Source organism: Amphiura filiformis, chromosome 1 (genome assembly GCF_039555335.1).
Source record: "Amphiura filiformis chromosome 1, Afil_fr2py, whole genome shotgun sequence".
NCBI lineage: Eukaryota > Metazoa > Echinodermata > Ophiuroidea > Amphilepidida > Amphiuridae > Amphiura > Amphiura filiformis.
In genome coordinates, this window is record NC_092628.1 from 13,440,314 (window position 1) to 13,457,832 (window position 17,519).

General features: G+C 38.8%; 1 protein-coding gene across 1 annotated transcript; it reads left to right on the forward strand.

Moving 5' to 3' along the window:
* The first annotated feature begins 439 nt into the window (after positions 1-439).
* On the forward strand, positions 440-16,359 carry LOC140157086 (uncharacterized). Its single transcript, XM_072180189.1, is given in 9 exon segments — positions 440-539; positions 3,133-3,540; positions 4,045-4,247; positions 5,292-5,873; positions 5,875-5,938; positions 6,720-6,788; positions 10,615-11,867; positions 13,482-13,620; positions 14,268-16,359. Coding segments are annotated over 9 exon segments (3,087 nt in total). The 5' UTR covers positions 440-472; the 3' UTR covers positions 14,570-16,359.
* The last annotated feature ends 1,160 nt before the right edge of the window (positions 16,360-17,519 follow it).

The following is a 17,519-nucleotide window of genomic DNA, read 5'->3' on the forward strand; positions in this document are numbered from 1 at the left end:
TCATATTGTCTTTGAAGGTGATAGTGTGTCGAATGGAAAAGTAACTTTCTTTTGGGTGTGTGTTCGAATTTACATGGAACATAGAAGTACTTTAATTCAATTCGGCAACAGTATAATTGACAGGAAACAAACTCTCGCGAGAAAAGAATCATGAATGCGAGAACGCAAAAGCTTACCATAGACCCTAATAGGATTTTACATCCGGGATCTTCTTAATAATGTGTTGGTCATTTAATAAATATTTTCATTAAAAAAGCACAAAATTGATATACTGTTGCCAAAAATAAATATAATCATATTTTTGATAATATGTTAATAACAAAAGTATAAAAATAAAAGAGTTTGTTTGTGTTCAAATATGAAATACCTAGGGCTATATTTCAATGGTACATCGAAGACTTAGGTAACATTGCTGGTTCGTCACAGCAGACGACCCGAGTATGAGAGAACTAGAGCAGACGCAATTTTTTTCATGATGCCTTCAAACCGTAGAAAACAGGTTAACCCAACAAAATCAGTTCATAACATTGAACCAGATGGTAAGTGCATCTATTAATGAAGGATGATTGTAAAAATATTCCGTATTGTGGATGAAAATGTCATGCAAATATGGGTCCCAAATTGCGACTGTCACCAACCACTTCCACACACAGTCAATTGTCAATACGTTTTCCTACAGAACAGAACTGGCCTGCACGGTACACCCATCGAATGTGTGTCATCAGCCCTCAGATCGGCCCTCAGACTGTAGGAACCCATGGATTCGATCCATGTACCTGCACGGCTGCAGGGAGCTTCAGCTTCAGTTCATATATTGGCTGGACTGGATCCAAGGAGTATTAAAGCCAAGCTTGTGCGGGGGTTATTGCTGTTTATTGATATAGATGACTTTTGAAGGCTTGTACAGACGGTGCTTTTACAATGTCTTCCTGTATTGCTGTAAGTGTAAGGAGTTCCAATCAATCAAACCGCATGTTTACACCTTCTGTGGTAAAGAGCTTTCAACAGTTTCTTCTCATCCATACCTGGGTATTCATCTGTCAAACACACTTAGTTGGGATATACAAACTCAGCATTCTGCAAAGAAAGCCAATCAGATCCTTGGAGTTGTTAGGAGAAACCTGTGGAGCTGTCCTGAAAAGGTTAAGGTCACTGCCTATACAGCCCTGGTTCGGCCTATCCTTGAATACGGAACAGCTGCGTGGGACCCCCACTTGCAGAAAAACATCCACGCTCTTGAGAGAATACAACGTCAAGCAGCAAGATTCTGCAAGAAAGTGTACACCCGAGAAAGGAATTGTTACCAACTTACTCCGGGAGCTTGATTGGGACACTCTCCAGTCAAGACGGCAAGCCAAGAAATTAACAACTCTTTACAAAATGGATAATGGGCTCATTGACATCAAATTAGACGACTACATACACCACACCACACGGTCTTCAAGGGGACACAACAAGAAATTTTTCAAACCAAGATGTAAGACCACCATCTACCAGAAGTCATTCTTCGCTTCAACCATCGTTAGCTGGAACCAGCTTCCTCCATCTGTTGCTGAGAGCCCTGACCTGAATACCTTCAAAACCAACTTAGTTCAACACCTCAAACCAAAACTATAACTGCGCCGCCATCCCACCGCTGCGCAAGTTGGTGTGATGTATCCTCGAGATATTTTTGCCAGCAGCGACTTCAGATTCAGATAATAGTTCTTGGTCGCTTGGAAAGAAAGATTGGTTGTGACTGCTTAGTAGACGTGTTTGGTGTTGTAAAAAACTCTTTGAATTGTTGCGACGAGAGGACGAGTTACTGGTGTCAGGTAGTGATCACTGGGGATGTCCACCTCGTTGTTGGTAATCTTGTACATGAGGGTCAATCTGGCTGCTCTTCTTCTGTCCTCTAGTTATTGCCACCCCGGATCTTGCAGGAGGTTCGTCACTGTGCCTTTGGTGCGCTCGTAGTTTGATTTCACAAACCGGGCTGCGTTGCGCTGGACCCTTTCGATTTTGGTCTTGTGATTTTTCTGGTGTGGATCCCACAATGTGCACGCGTATTCTACATGTGGTCTTACGAGGCTGATATAAGCTGTTTCTGTGACTGTGGACAGGAATACAGGTTGCGGCTTATGACTCCCTGCATACGACGAGCTTTGGATGTCGCGTGTCCAATATGTGAATTCCAGCCCAAGTCATCTTGGAGGTGGACGCCAAGATAAGGATGAGACTTCACCACCGCAAGTGTTTGGTTGCACAACTTGTAGTCTTGATGTTTAGGGCTACGGGAGTTGGTGACATGCATTACATAACATTTGTTGGGGTTAAACTGCATTTGCCAGTCTTGTTGCCATGTAGTTTATAGTCTGTCCAGGTTCCTGTCAATTTCCAGTTCCAATTCGCAAAACACCAAGCAAGGCAATCCTTTTCCCTTGCCCTGATAAGAAATTAAACTTTTTAAGTTTTTGAATTGTTTCATGAACTCATTATGTATTTATTTTGTTTTATGATATGTTTTGCGATTTCCATTGAGTACAACGGTAAGTGTCCCCTTCATGTCCGAGGGCACAAGATGGAAGAACCGATGGAGATGGATGGAACATCTCGGCAAAAAGAACCATTGAAATGGGCAGTGGCGTAACTAGGCCTGGGAGGGGGGGGGGGGCAACGTGCCCCGGGCGCTACCACTAGGGGGCACCAAATCCCCGGGGCCAAATCGGCATCACTTAATAAAAAATATTGAACCTACCCTGCAAACTAACTAGGCCTGGGAGAGGGGGCAACGTGCCCCGGGCGCTACCACTAGGGGGCGCCAAATCCCCGGGGCCAAATCGGCATCACTTAATAAAAAATATTGAACCTACCCTACCAATTGGCATGCATGAGAATGATAGCAATTTCATGTGATAATTAAAATACACCCCCGCGTGGGCCATGTCTAAGATATTCTCGGGGGGGGGGGGGGTATGCCACTGGCAATGGAATGCAGCAATCTATCACAGACTTCAGTCTTGATCATTTTGGTTCGCCTAGTTGCAACCCGGCGAGATCCTTTACGTGAACTGGTTTGCGGGTTCGTGTCGATTTGAAACCCTGAAGTACCATATTTTAAAAGAATGTTTTCTTGTCATTGTTTTCCTATAGATAAAGCAGGCCCATCCAGTGGGAGTCCTGGTGACAAAAATGAAAAAGAAGTTGAGTACCGAGAAGTCATTCTGAAGATGGGACGAGGCATAGGTTACTACATCAAGAATTTCATCTACATCAAGAACAGAGAGTGCCATGGAAAGATCTTTCTTAGGTGCCAACATAGAACAACATGTAGTGCAAGAGCATACATCAAAGTTAGAAGCAAGAGAGCCATAGTCACCCAGTCGTATCATCCGCATCCTCCACCAAATCATAAGACAATTGAGTTTAAGACGCCACTGCCGACAAAGAAGGGTTCCTCGTCTGCAGGTAAAAGCACACCAAAAAGGACATCGCCAAGAAAAGCCACTCCTGTGAAAAGTGCTAAGGAGGTAGAGGAAGAGGATGAACCTGAAAGTGAAAGTAAGAAATATAAACCCCAGTAATACACCCATTGGGTTTCAAGTTTGAATTTAAGCAATACAAATAACAAAGGTGATGTGCTCCTCTTGTTTCAAAATGTTTCAATAATGTTGAAAGGACCGGTGTTGTTGCACATAGGGCTATTCACTTGGAGACCCACCTGATTGCTGAACTGATGTTTCATGGACAAAAAAGAAGACTTCAATTCTGAGCCTGACAATTCTTATAGAGAAGGAATTGTGAAAGCCCTAGGGGTCACGGTTACTTTAAATAGCCAAAAATAAATACTCAACAAAACAATGACAAAATAGCTAATAAACTTAGTACTACCGGTAGCATGATTTTTACAAACCTACATAATTATATTATTTTTTTGTGCATATATATTTCACCCCATATATTTCTGGGCAAGATTTATTTTTGTTTGTGTTTGTGTATTAATATTCAATAACATGATGGGTTTAATTGAGAGTTTGATTAACTCCTGTTTATTTCTTCAAACAGAAAAAGGAGAGGAGGAAACAGCCAAATTGAAAAGGGGGTCACCAAGCAGTGATGAATGTGAAACAAAAGTATCTCCGCCTGTAAGAGAAAGATCGCAGAGGGTTAGAAAATTACCAGCTCGTTTACGAGAAGACCCGTCTCCTATACCATTCATTGGAAAACGGAAGAAGAAAAAGAAGTTGCTGATTCTTCCCCCTCGACAGGTTTGTATTTTTCCATTTTATTCCAGGTTGACTGATATGTCAGTAAGTTCTGTTTCTCTGTATTGATGTCACCTCTGTTATTATCCAGATAATTTAGTTTTTAATTTACACCAGTCTTAGAGGAATTTGGACTTTTTTATTTTTTTAAATTTTTTAAGTTGCATTTTGTTTTGCCAGATTACATGTAACTTCTTGCTTAAATGTGAAAAGTAACATGTGCTATGTGTATACAGTAAATTGCTTAGGCATTCAACTCATAGGTCTGATTCAGTAGGGTTGCAGGCCTTCCTTGCCAGTGGTAGTTACATTACTGAATATCTTGATCTTAATATTATGCAGTAGAACCATACCTGTGGGAAACATTTCATGGATCATACCAGTGACACTTACTGGGAAAAAAGAACAGTGCTTGTTTACATTTTGAGAGTGTACACAGTGTAAACATGGAAGCAGGGTTCTGATTGGCTGATTCAATCGTCTGACAATCATAAGGCACCAGAAACAAATTTGTTTGATCTTTGGATCGAATGCCGATGCTGCTTTATTGCGTATTATTAATGAACTAACAACTAATTAGAATTAATGCTAAATTTATACTTTTCAATATCAATATAGGCAAAGATTTATATATGTTATGTTATCACAATTAATAATGGCCAATTAATTGATTTCATTTATAATAAGGATCGACCAAGCATCAATGGTTGGTCGAAAGATTGAACTAATTTGTTTCTATTGCCTAACAACAAATTTATGAACAAACAAATCATCTGATTTGGCCAATTATGTGTCAAAGCGTTGGTCGGTGCAGAGCAATGCTCAAAAAGGGGTGCTACGTTTGTGTAAGCGATTATCGCTCAATAACAGGGCGGTTGTATCAGAGCAAGAGAGTTGTTATTTTCTAAAAGCCAGTGTAATGAAACACTTTCAATTAAAAGCTCAGTAAGCCTCCATATTCAAATTATTGTTAAACAGTGTACCTCCGTAGATTGTTGAATGTTTGATGTATTATGCAGTTTTTTTTACATAATTGACTCATTTCAGAGAAAGAAAAAGGTTAAACCCATTGAAACTAAACCAGAGCCTGCAAATGTAGACTTTGATGTTCCATCTGAAGCTAGCAATGTTGACTCTGATTCAGACAATGAAGACTCAGACGAAAAAGACATGTCAGATTCATCACCCGGTAGATCACCCGGTAGATCACCCTCAAGATCACCTAGGCAAAATAGATCACCCAGAAAAGGGTCTCCTGGAAGTTCAAGCAGCAGTCCGAAGAGCAAAGATCAAAAGTCTGCTCTAGAAATTTTACGCCAGTTGACATATGCTGCTCTTGAAAGTGAACCAGATGTTGATGAGGACAACGATGATATGGTAGTCAATAGTGACGATGATGATGAAGAGAAACCCAAGGTGTTCGAAAAGAAAGAACCAAAACAAAGAACAATTCTAGATGTGGATCAGCTGCGAAAGTTATCAGCGACTGCGCTGGTGTTGAAATTTTCCAAACATACAACCAGTAAAGTTCCTAAGGATGCAAACACATACACATATCAGCATCAGTATGCTTGTACAATGCTGCCAGGTATATGCAGTGAGAAATTTTATGGGAATGCAGTGGATAATGAAGCCACAGATTAAAAGACATCTACTTAGGCATATTGGGGAATTGCTCACAATGACAAACCAAGGTGAGAAAAGAAATAGTTACTGCAATCAAGGAACAAGAATCATAAATCAAAGAAAATTGGTTTTTAATTGTTGTTGAAGAAATGAGAAATCTATGAAATCAATACTTACAATTATTTCCCAGCACACACATAAGTAATACATTTTCAAATCTCATTTTGCTGCATTAAGTCAAGTGATGCTTGAAAAATGTTATTATTAATACTTGCAGAGATTGCAATGACGTCATCAAGTTCCACATGTTTTGAATGTAGTTGTCTTTCTTGCATATTCATAAGGATTAATGTTATTATGTTACAGGCATCACATGCCTCCACTTTTCCATGAAAAATATATGGTGGGATCAAGCAAAATCAATCAAGTTGGGCATATTCAATTTTCAGTTTTCGATATGATAGTATTCAAGTATTTTGCAAAGAAAACCCCATTAAAATCGAACATTTAGTTCCAAAGATATGGACAGTTGAAGTGTTTTCAAAACAATAGACAATAAAAGAAAGTTTTTCATTTGTTTGTCTATATCAGAAAATCAATATTTCTGACATTCGACTGATTTTGCTTGATCACACATCACATAATGTGTATGCTTTGAACATAACATGTTGATAGAGAACATGATGGGTGCAAATTTGTCTTGCTCATTTCAATGACCTTCATTTGATGAGTTTGGAACTATGTGGGGTACCTCTTTCTTCATAATCTGTGGAAATCACCATTTGGAGTAGCAATCCTAAATTTTGATTTAATGCATAACTGTTTTCTGGTTACTTGCCATATCCACAGTTTCTCCAGCAACATCATTTCCAGGTTCAGTTCAAAGTCAAGCCAAGAGACGAATGCCAACCACAGAGGGTAAGTAAGACGAACCACAGGGCTCAAATATACTACATACATGTAGGCCAGTTAATTACAGTAGGCTTGCCACACTTTGTTTATTAGGCCCAGATGAGATTCCAAGAGCAAATATTAAACAGCACTTCTGATCAAGGCTAAATCTAACTGTTAAGTTGTAAGTTAATTTTTACTTATCACACCAAACAATGTAAACATTGTCCATGCCTTTATCATCATCACATGATCACACAATGTCTGTCATGTGGGGCAACAGAACTCCTCCACCCCACATAATCGCAAATTGACATGACAGCTTCATTCCAATTCAATTTATTTCATCCAAAACAGTCCTGTGATACACCTTCCCCAATCAAACACATTTGCATTTGATCATCTTTTACTCTTCCCTAGAAAAAATCATTATAATATCAAATGTAAACACCATGCCATGGAATTCACCATATCACGTCCAAGCTCACATTGAGCGCCCCATTCCTTTTCTAAAGGGATTTTTATTACTTATCACACCAAACAATGTAAACATTGTCCATGCCTTTATCATCATCACATGATCACACAATGTCTGTCATGTGGGGCAACAGAACTCCTCCACCCCACATAATCGCAAATTGACATGACAGCTTCATTCCAATTCAATTTATTTCATCCAAAACAGTCCTGTGATACACCTTCCCCAATCAAACACATTTGCATTTGATCATCTTCTACTCTTCCCTAGAAAAAAATCATTATAATATCAAATGTAAACACCATGCCATGGAATTCACCATATCACGTCCAAGCTCACATTGGGCGCCCCATTCCTTTTTTAAAGGGATTTTTATTACTTATCACACCAAACAATGTAAACATTGTCCATGCCTTTATCATCATCACATGATCACACAATGTCTGTCATGTGGGGCAACTGCCTTTCTGTTACTATGGTTGTCATTGATACTCAAAAATCAGAACATCATCAACTGTGGTGAATTTTCTAAGAAAACAATAGACTGCGACCATAAGAACTAGACACGGATCGACAAGTGACATGAAAATGCCAAAAACCATTACAATATGAAACTAAAACAATAAAAAATCATACTGATATGAAGATCTCACTGAAATTTTATACAATAGAAGCATTAAGGCGATTTAATACCCTGATTTTCATCAGTACCCATCTTCTTTTTTTTGTTGCAAATTTATAAAGTATAAATATGTTCATTATCTCATGTCCTGAACTTATAAAATATCTCTACATACAAAGTGGTTTTAAACCATTTTAGAAAATCATTTTAGCCCTATATATTTTTTTTGTGTACTGTATCCTGGTAACTGAGATGTGTGTTTCATAACAAACCATAATTTATTCTATTGAACATGTCCAAGTAGAATACATGAATAGAATACATTAAATCCTTTGTTATACTATCTATAGAAATATACTCACTGATTATAACACTGAATAAATTAAATAGGCCTAAATAATCTCTTCCACATAGACAATTTAATACTACACCATGTATGTATCTTCTATAATACTAGAGTACCTGCGGCTGTGAGGGCACTGTAGCTGTACGTGAGAGCACCACCAGCATCAGATAGTGATGCTGTTTGACCCCCCACTGAACCCATATGACCTCTGACCCTAAATGACCTTGGCTTGAGCCCCTTTGACCTTTGATGACCTCAGTTTTATTTGATACATCCATTTGAAATTTAGAAATCATTTTCAGCTATGAATGCTGGGAAGACATTGCAGTCCTCACAGGGAGTGGTGAAATCTTCCTGTTCCTGTCATATTGAGAATTCGTTATACCATGTTTAAGCCCTCGTAGCAAGGACTCCACCCACCAAGTCTGTGCCCGATCGGACAAAGTTTGAAATTTGACCCCTCCGTAATGACCTTTGACCTCGGTTGACCTCAATGGTATTTTTGCATATATTCCCTCGTAGAAAGGATTCCACCCACCAACTTTGAGCCCCATCGGACAAAGTTTGAAATTTAACCCTCCATAATGACCTTTGACCTCGGTTGACCTCAATTTCATTTGGGCATATATTCCCCTCGCATCAAGGATTCCACCCACCAAGTTTGAGCCCGATCGGACAAAGTTTGAAATATGACCCCTCCGTAATGACCTTTGACCTCGGTTGACCTCAATTTTATTTCGGGCATATACTCGCCTCGTATCAAGGATTCCACCTACCAAGTTTGGGCCCGATCGGACAAAGTTGAAATTTTGACCTTTGACCTTGACCTCCGATGACCTTTCAAACTACCCCATAAGCGTGGAATGCCCGATACCTATCTATATCCGAAATATCGGAGTGATGCGTCGAAGCGCGGCGAAACGCATTGCCGGACAGACGGACAGACAGAGCTTACGATTTTATTAGTATAGATGTTGTTAGGAAAAGAGATTTAAAAAGGCTATAAGGTCATCAAAGGTCAGGTTATAGGTCAATTGGTTCAGGTCAAATTCAGGCATCAATTTTGAATACATGTGATAGTCTGTGATATCATACATGTCATAATGAGGCATCAATTTTGATATTTTGTCTGTTACTGGATATATAATGGAAATGTGTGAGGTGGATATACTAAAATACCTTGGGATGTAAATGGCGAGTACAATTTAGATTGCCTAGTTGAGTTGGATTGGGCAAATAAATATAAAATAGTTACCAAAATCACAAAAATGAAGCTTACGGAACACTACCTAATATGGTGGTATAGGTGACAAAAAATACAATCTTTTTTCAACATTGCTGTAGTGTGGTTGTGGTAACCTGTTACCTATGGCTTAATTAAGTTTCAGTGACATAGTGTTGCAAGTTCAAAATACAAAATATAGCTCGACATTGAAAATAGAAGCATTTTAACCGGTTCGCTTTTTTGATAGTTGTGGAGCACCAAGTTCATGAAGTCATAAAAGAAATCAGGGACCACTTATTCCCATTTTACATATCAACATTATTTCCCTAATGTGTTAGCAACACATATCCAAAATTTTAACGAAATCCGTTGATAGTAAGCTTTCCAAAATGAAGTGAATTTAAATCATCAGTGATGTACCTCCTTTTGGCTTCTATCTTCAAAAGCATGTAAGCTACATTGATACCGATGCCACCAATAAAACGAGAAGATTTTCCCCTTCATTTTGCATACCACTTTGTCCATTTTTTTTTGTTGTAATTTCTTCACAAAATGCAAAAAAATGCAAAAAAAAATCAATGGGTGTAGTACCCCCTTAAGCAAGACTGAAATGTGTTACTTTTTGATTCAGGCATGCTAATGACTGTCCAAAATGCCAAGAATGTACTGAAACCAAGGGCTTAGGCAGCCAGTCGTGTAGGGAGTGTTTTACACACCCAAATTTGTAAATGCACACCCAGTTTTTGCCCACATGGCCTATACTTTGTACACAAATGTTAAATGTTTTTTGAATTTACACACACAAACCTTCAAATCCTGCCCAAGACCCTGACTGAAACACCTCTGAAATTTACTGGCCAAATGTATCAGCCAATTGAAATAGAATGGAAATAGAAATTGAAATAGAAATAATTATGGAAATAAAAATGAAAATGGATTCAATGGTGCCTTGGATTGTGGCCAATAGCCACTTTTTACAACAACACTGAACACCTGAAACAAGTTTTTGTTTCTTGTCATTGTGATTTTAAGTGTTACTTAAAAATTTCTGTGTGGGTTTTTATAGTGTTGCAACTTTAATGCACATCATGACTCATCCTGCTCATTTTACCATGTGACATTTCATTCTCCCTACGCTAACAGCCATGTCATATCTTTGATTTGTTTGTAAAATCTTTGCAGAAATTGAAGAAATAGAAGACCTTGACTCACCTATTGATGCAGATGTGACAAACGAGGAGCCTGATGATGGTGATGATAACAAGGAGTCAACTTCTACTAAAGATGACAAGACAGAAGTTGCTGATGATTCCTCAATACCAGGCAAAGTAAAGACTGTATCTTATGAGATCCCCTCATCTCATCAACCTAACAAGGCAGTTACAGTGGCACTCCCGAAAGAAGTTGATGTCAGACGGTCAAGTTTTACAGTTATCAGATCAGCTGAGGGAGTCAATGAAGTTGTGTTGCTCCCAAAAGGCAGACTTATCAATTTATCAGCTATACAACCAAAAAGCGATGATGAAAATGAGGAGGAGGAAGAGGGGAAGGCAGAATATGACAAAACTGAAAAAACAGAAGATGCTCCTGATGGAGACCAGAAAGAGGACAAGAAGAAAAAGAAGTTTTATTATCCAAACTATAATCGATTGCGAAAGAAGGGACTTTCAAAAACCAGGGCATTTCACATGAGACAATCTGCTGTTAGATTAGAAATAGTGGATGATTTTGATGGAGATATTGATATTGAGGACACGGGGGATGAGACAGATTCAATTGGTAGTGACAGTAAAGATGACAATGGTGACAACAAAGGAAAAGAATTAGATGCGTCACAGGAAGAGAAAATTGAAACTGAAGAAGTTTCTCTGGGCGGTGCATTTCAAAGTCCTGACGCTGATTCACCAGCTCGTCATCGAACTAACGTTGTCCCTTCTACCTCGCAAGAAATAGAATGCGATATCATTGTCAGAACTCGTAAACACCCCGCCAACAAGAAGCCAACACTGCCGCGGTCTGTAGGACAGTCAGTCAAATCAGCAAGGCAGTTGAATAAAGTTTTGCACGGAGACGAGTCTAAACCAAGAAATATCGTTGCCATGGATCCTCCAGGCGATGATCATAACTATGCATGGCATCCAACAAGGTATATCTCAGGTCCCACTCATACAGACTCAAGAGGAAACCCACTTGAGAAACCAGAGGAGAAGGATGACAAAGAGGAAAAATTTGACTTGGACCCTATATTTTATCCTTTCCAAGCGGGAAGATCGTCATCATCATCGCAGAAAAAATCCAAACAGCGTCGTCCTTTGACAAAGACAATTCCTGGTGTGGGTAAAGTTGTCAGTCACTCTGCTGGGGTTAGTAATCCAAGATGGGCAAAAGGAATAGGGAGAGAGAAGAAAGAGACAGATGAGGAAAAGAAAATGAAGGTAATGTAGAGACTTTTGGAAGTAGCTTGTATGAATGAATATTTCCACCAATTAAAAGGTAAAGTTGGTTTCTTTAAACTTCCGTGGTCGGGGTACGCGCTGGTGAATTGCGATCGCGTAAAAGTGACAAGGTGGCCTACTATGCGCCGTACAGACAACCAATGGGTCAACCGACTTGTTGTCAAGTTCGTTGATCAGCCAATCAGCGTGATTGCTTATTTTTTCTATGTGTACGCTCGTAGACGCTTGGCGCACAGCTCGGACCACGGAAGTTTAAAAAAATTAACTTTAGTACATAAAAATACAATAGCCAATAGCCTAAAGTAATTCAGTTTCCCTTGGCCTTGTTATAGTTATGTATTCAGTTCCTGCAAGATAATCTTTTTTGTTAAGGTTTAAAATAGAGGGGCAAAGACAATCATCATTACATACAATTGGTGTTTCCGCTAAGGCTCTGTGTCGAGCGAATGTCGCAGGACGTGCCAGAATTGGCACAAAGCCCTATAGGAAGAAATACAAAAGAAAATTTTTTTAGTCAAATTGGCCCAACTACAAAAGGAGCAGAATATCGTTATGAGTTCTGCAGACAGCTGTATCCGTATTTGCCTTTGGTAAATTCAAATTTTTAACAGTGATCAGCGGCAGTGGGATAAATAAGCATAAAGAGGCTGGCATATGGTGTTAGCTAACAGTGCAAGCTGATGATCACCTTAAAAAATTGATATGCTGCCCTAAAGCACTGATTCCTTGTTTGCTAATTCAAAAATAATTCATGTGTAACAGGAATTTACCAAAAGACGAATACGGATTGCTGTAGACAGGCAAACTCATAGCAATATGATCCATGATGCTGCCTCCCAAAATTAAAGGTGACAGTTGATACTAGAACCCTATGGTAGTACTTCCAATTTTGTCGCCTATACAGTGTACACCCGGCCCCCGCACTCCGTACATCCGTAGGTATTCATGCTTGTCAGTGAACTTTAAAAACACCCCCTTTTGCATCTCATTTCGCGAAGTTTTTAGGGGGAAAACCCCTTTTTTTAGCGATTTCGCGAATTATTTGCCCTTCAACGATACCCCTATTTTCCCTAAAATGCGAACGATATTTGTGAAATTGTGATATACCCTTTTCTGGCAGAAACGCGTAGGCTGCTCGATGAAAATAGCCTTTTTGTCAATTTCACGAACACATGGTTTGAAAAAACACCGCTTTTTTGTGTGTTTCGCAAATTGTGTTTCTTCATCTGAAAACACCCCTTATTTCGCGAAATTTTCGACGAGCATGAATACCCGCGGATGAACGGAGTGCGGGGGCCGGGGTATACACCCTTATTTTCCCCACTGTTCATTGTTTGGGAAAAACAAACTATAATGCTCACATTCCGGTCTGCGATTTTGCACATTAAAGTCCTGTGAAAATGTAATTAAAACCTGCTCATAAATAGCTTTAGTTTAGTTTTGATGAAACATACAAAGTGCAAGAATAGATCATGATCATGGACATACCTAATGGTGATGAATTACTTATGATTAAATAAAAAAAAATGGCATACATGCGCTAAATAGTAGAAAGTTATATAAATATTTGTATTGTTTTATTTTTTCCCTCAGAAAAAAGCTTTGGAGTTACTAAATGCGCTGCACAAGAAGCAAGCATTCAAGGGCCGCAAAGGACCTTTCAAATGTCAGTTGTGTGGAAAGAATGTGACTGCTGCTGGCACATTAAGGGCACATTACAGAAGTCATGCAGGTAAGATTTAAATTCCAGTTGAAACTTAACAGCATAACCTTAAATATTATTGTTCTGTTAAGACACTGTATTAGTAATGTTGGTCAACAAACTTGGAATTGTTAGAAAATGGCAATAAATGGCTGATTATGAACATTGGCTGGTCAAGTTCTTATATACTTGTTAGATAATTATACTCACAAATGTCAGAAATGGGCTATTCCATTTGAAATCACCCCCCCCCCAGTTGGCCGATCCATATAATACCACAAAGTTCTCTCGCCTTTCACCACTGAGTCCCGGGTTCAAAGCCCCGGCCGTGCCCAGGACTCAATGCGCTTGGTTTATCCTAATTCATGCTCGCTCTTGCAGGTTTTTTCCAGGATCTCGGGTTTCCTCCCGCTTTTAAAATCTGTGATTTGTATTTGGTTATCACTGAAAAACTTCCTTCACCCAAAGGAATTTGGGGAGCTGTGCTGATAGTTTTGCACTGAGTTCGGCTGGAAACGGCCTGGTTGATGCGATCTGATTCTGATGATTCACCAGTGGAAGCGAAATTACAGCAAATCATCTGGAAAAATGCAATATGTAAATCCAAATTTGTTTATTATTATTTATTTATTATTATTGTTATAAAGTTAGTGGTATTATTTGCCCTACTATTGCAGGTATCAAGCCATACAGATGCAAGTTATGTCAAGCCACTTTCACCCGATTACACAGCCTGAAATATCATATGATGATCCACAATCAACAGAGCAGATTTGTGTGTGATCACTGCTCACGGGAGTTCAGGCATGCCAGCCACTTCAGGGAACACTTACGTCGTCATACTGGGGAAGAGCCATTTGGTTGCACGGACTGCCCAGCAAGGTTTAAAACTAGAAACACTTATAAAAGGCATTTATTTGCCAAGCATGGAAAACTACTCACTGCTGATGGTATACAACTTGTACCAATTGACTCGTAGTCAGTACATTGGCAGTCTTCTTGGCAGTATTCACTTCAGAGGTCACTTGTGTCATCGTACTGGTGTATAGTCTGTTTTGTTTCAAGTTGAGAGTAACACCATGTTAGATTTATGTAGTGGCAGATTATTAAAATCGTGTGTGCTAACTGAATCATGCAGGGCGTATACATAGACAGTTTTATTGGTACACTGGTATGCAACTGTAAACGCACTGATTCAAATTTGCCACTGGGAAATCTAACATTAATCTCAACTTGAGACAAACTATAGTGTCATTTGGCAGCATCAATTTGTAAGTGATATTTTAAAACAAGATTGTTTACAGAGTATGAGAATCGGTACTTTGAGCAGTACCAAATAGGCAGTCTTAACAGTGTACCATATTTTCTCTAATAAATGCTCCTCGAAGAGACATCCCCATCATTTTTTTCAAACAAACTGTTTGAAATACTGAAAATATCATACAGACTAGGCCTGACAAGCATCAGTATTTTCGAACATGTGATCTGGGGGTGTGATGGCTTGAAACTTGCAAATTCATCAGCAACTGATCCAGTAACCTGCCAAATTATAGTGGCATTTTGAACATTTAATGAGTGTAGATTTTTTATTCATCAGTAAAATTAAAATGTGTGTTTATTTACCTCAAGTTTCACAAGTTTTCACAAGTATGCAATATGCATCCATTGTTATTGACGATGTATTTGTGTGGAAATTTTGTGTATGTGTGACACTGCAGTTGATGCACTACTAGACGATATTACCGATTCTGTCAGTTGGCATCACTTGCAATAGATCACTTCTTCCCATTGGTTGCTTTTGCTGAGTTTTGGCTGTTCCATCTCGCCCCGTCGGACACCAAGGGGACACTTCCTGTTGTACTCAATGGGGGAAATCACAAAACATGCCATAAAGTAAATACCTCTTGATGTAACAATTCCAAAAGTTCGCTTTCTTATCAGGAAAATCAACTTTAAATAAATAAAGACAAAGCAATTTGTTAATTTCTCTGCTGACAAAATTTACTTAAACTGAAAGACCCTGTACAAACCAATATGGATTTTGTCCCCTTTGACAGACGTGAGAAGTGGGTAAGTGCAATAGATGGAACAACCCGACCGAGAGAATGTTTTTATGGGAAAACGACCCCGTGCCCCCATGGTGTTTATAAGAGAAAATATGGTAAAGTGATTAGGCTTATTAGAATTACATGGAATTTCTTTGAAGCATAGTTGAGCAAAAAACAAAACTTGTCTGCCTGTTTGGTACTGAGCAAAGCATACTCTACAAGATTCCTGTTGGGGCTACCTGCATGCTCAGGTACACCATTGCCAAGGTACTTGGCTGGTATTCTGCAGTACCAGGGAAGTACCAGTGTAGTACTAGTGCAGTACCACTGATGATGGACTCTGTGCAGTAGCAGCATTGGTACTGTGTAGTGTACCTACCAGTCATGGTACCTTGGTGACGGTGTACCTGTGCAGGCGGCCACAATAAGAATCTTGTGATACCACATGCAAATATGTAATTTGTGTCACTCAATGCATAATACAGGAATACATGTCATGTCATTCACCTCAGGGTTAAAGATATTTCAAGACTCAAAAGACAGCACTATTATATTATAGTGGGGATCTTTTGTAACTGTATAGCAGAAAGTGAGATTTTATTGTTTTGCCAGAAGTATGTGCCAGTGTTATTTTGGCATGTACCTCATCACATCAGTACGGAGGTTAAAGTTGTCAATCATGCACAATTAATGAGGAAACTGCACTAATGCTAAAAATACACTCTAAGGGCATGTTCACATATGAATTATTTACCCGGGACCCGAGTTAATCCGGATTGTACCCGGGTCCCGGGTTCAAAAAATCTCTGTTCACACTATAGCCACTCTCATGAAGAAAATTGACCCGGGTTGATTATTTTACCTAAGCCTACTGATGATGCAGGCGTATAGGCCTACATATTCTGTTATTGACTATTACCGGACAGGCTCCCGGCCTAACTATGCTAATTTTTTTAATTTGATTTTCTAATTCCACCTTATGTAATTTATCTAGTTTCTGTTTTGGGTTAAAAACTCACAAAAATAATTGTTACTTCTTGATTCGATAATACTAGTAATTTGTTTGCATGAAAATAACTTTCTTATCTCAGGAAAAGATGTTTATTGATTTTATTGCCAAAGAACTGAATCATTCTTTTCCCAGTGCAGACAGACACAATAGAAATGGGGTGATAATGGTTGCATTTACTTCTAGTAATGCGGGTCAAACAGTGAATTTCTGTTCACACTACAATTGACCGGGTCATACCCGGTTTGACCCGGTTTTAACCTACTCTTTCCTAGGTTGAAAAAAATTGACCCGGTCGATTTTTTTTGAGAGTTTTTCCTGTTCACACTTATAACCAACCGGGTCTAACCGGGTTGTACCCGGACCCAGGGCAAAACAGGCATAGTGTGAACACGACCTAACAGATTGAAGTATTAATTAAAAAATTCACAGGGTGTGCAAATTTAAAACAAAAGGTGCTAATAATATGAAATACCGTATCTTATTTAAGATAAAGAATGCATCTGCAAGTTGGCAAGTGCTGTTTAATTTTATTGAATTGATGCGTAATAAGTTAATATTACAGAAATTCTAAGTTATCATGTCAATCAAAACCACTAATTTCTTGCATGTGTACAATGAAAAGTATCTACAGTATAATGAATGCTTCCTGCAATACTACCACAGCTTGTCCATAGGTCCTAAAACTCAATTTTCCATTGTATTTGAGTGAAACATCAGAGCTACAAGCTAAAAACAGATTTGAAAAAATCTTGATATTATGCCAAATTATTATACTAAATATAATTGAAATGCAGCATATTTATTATTCCAAACATAGTTTTTAGCCATAAAAACTTGTGAAGTCTGCTGACTTTAGTGGTCATTTGGGA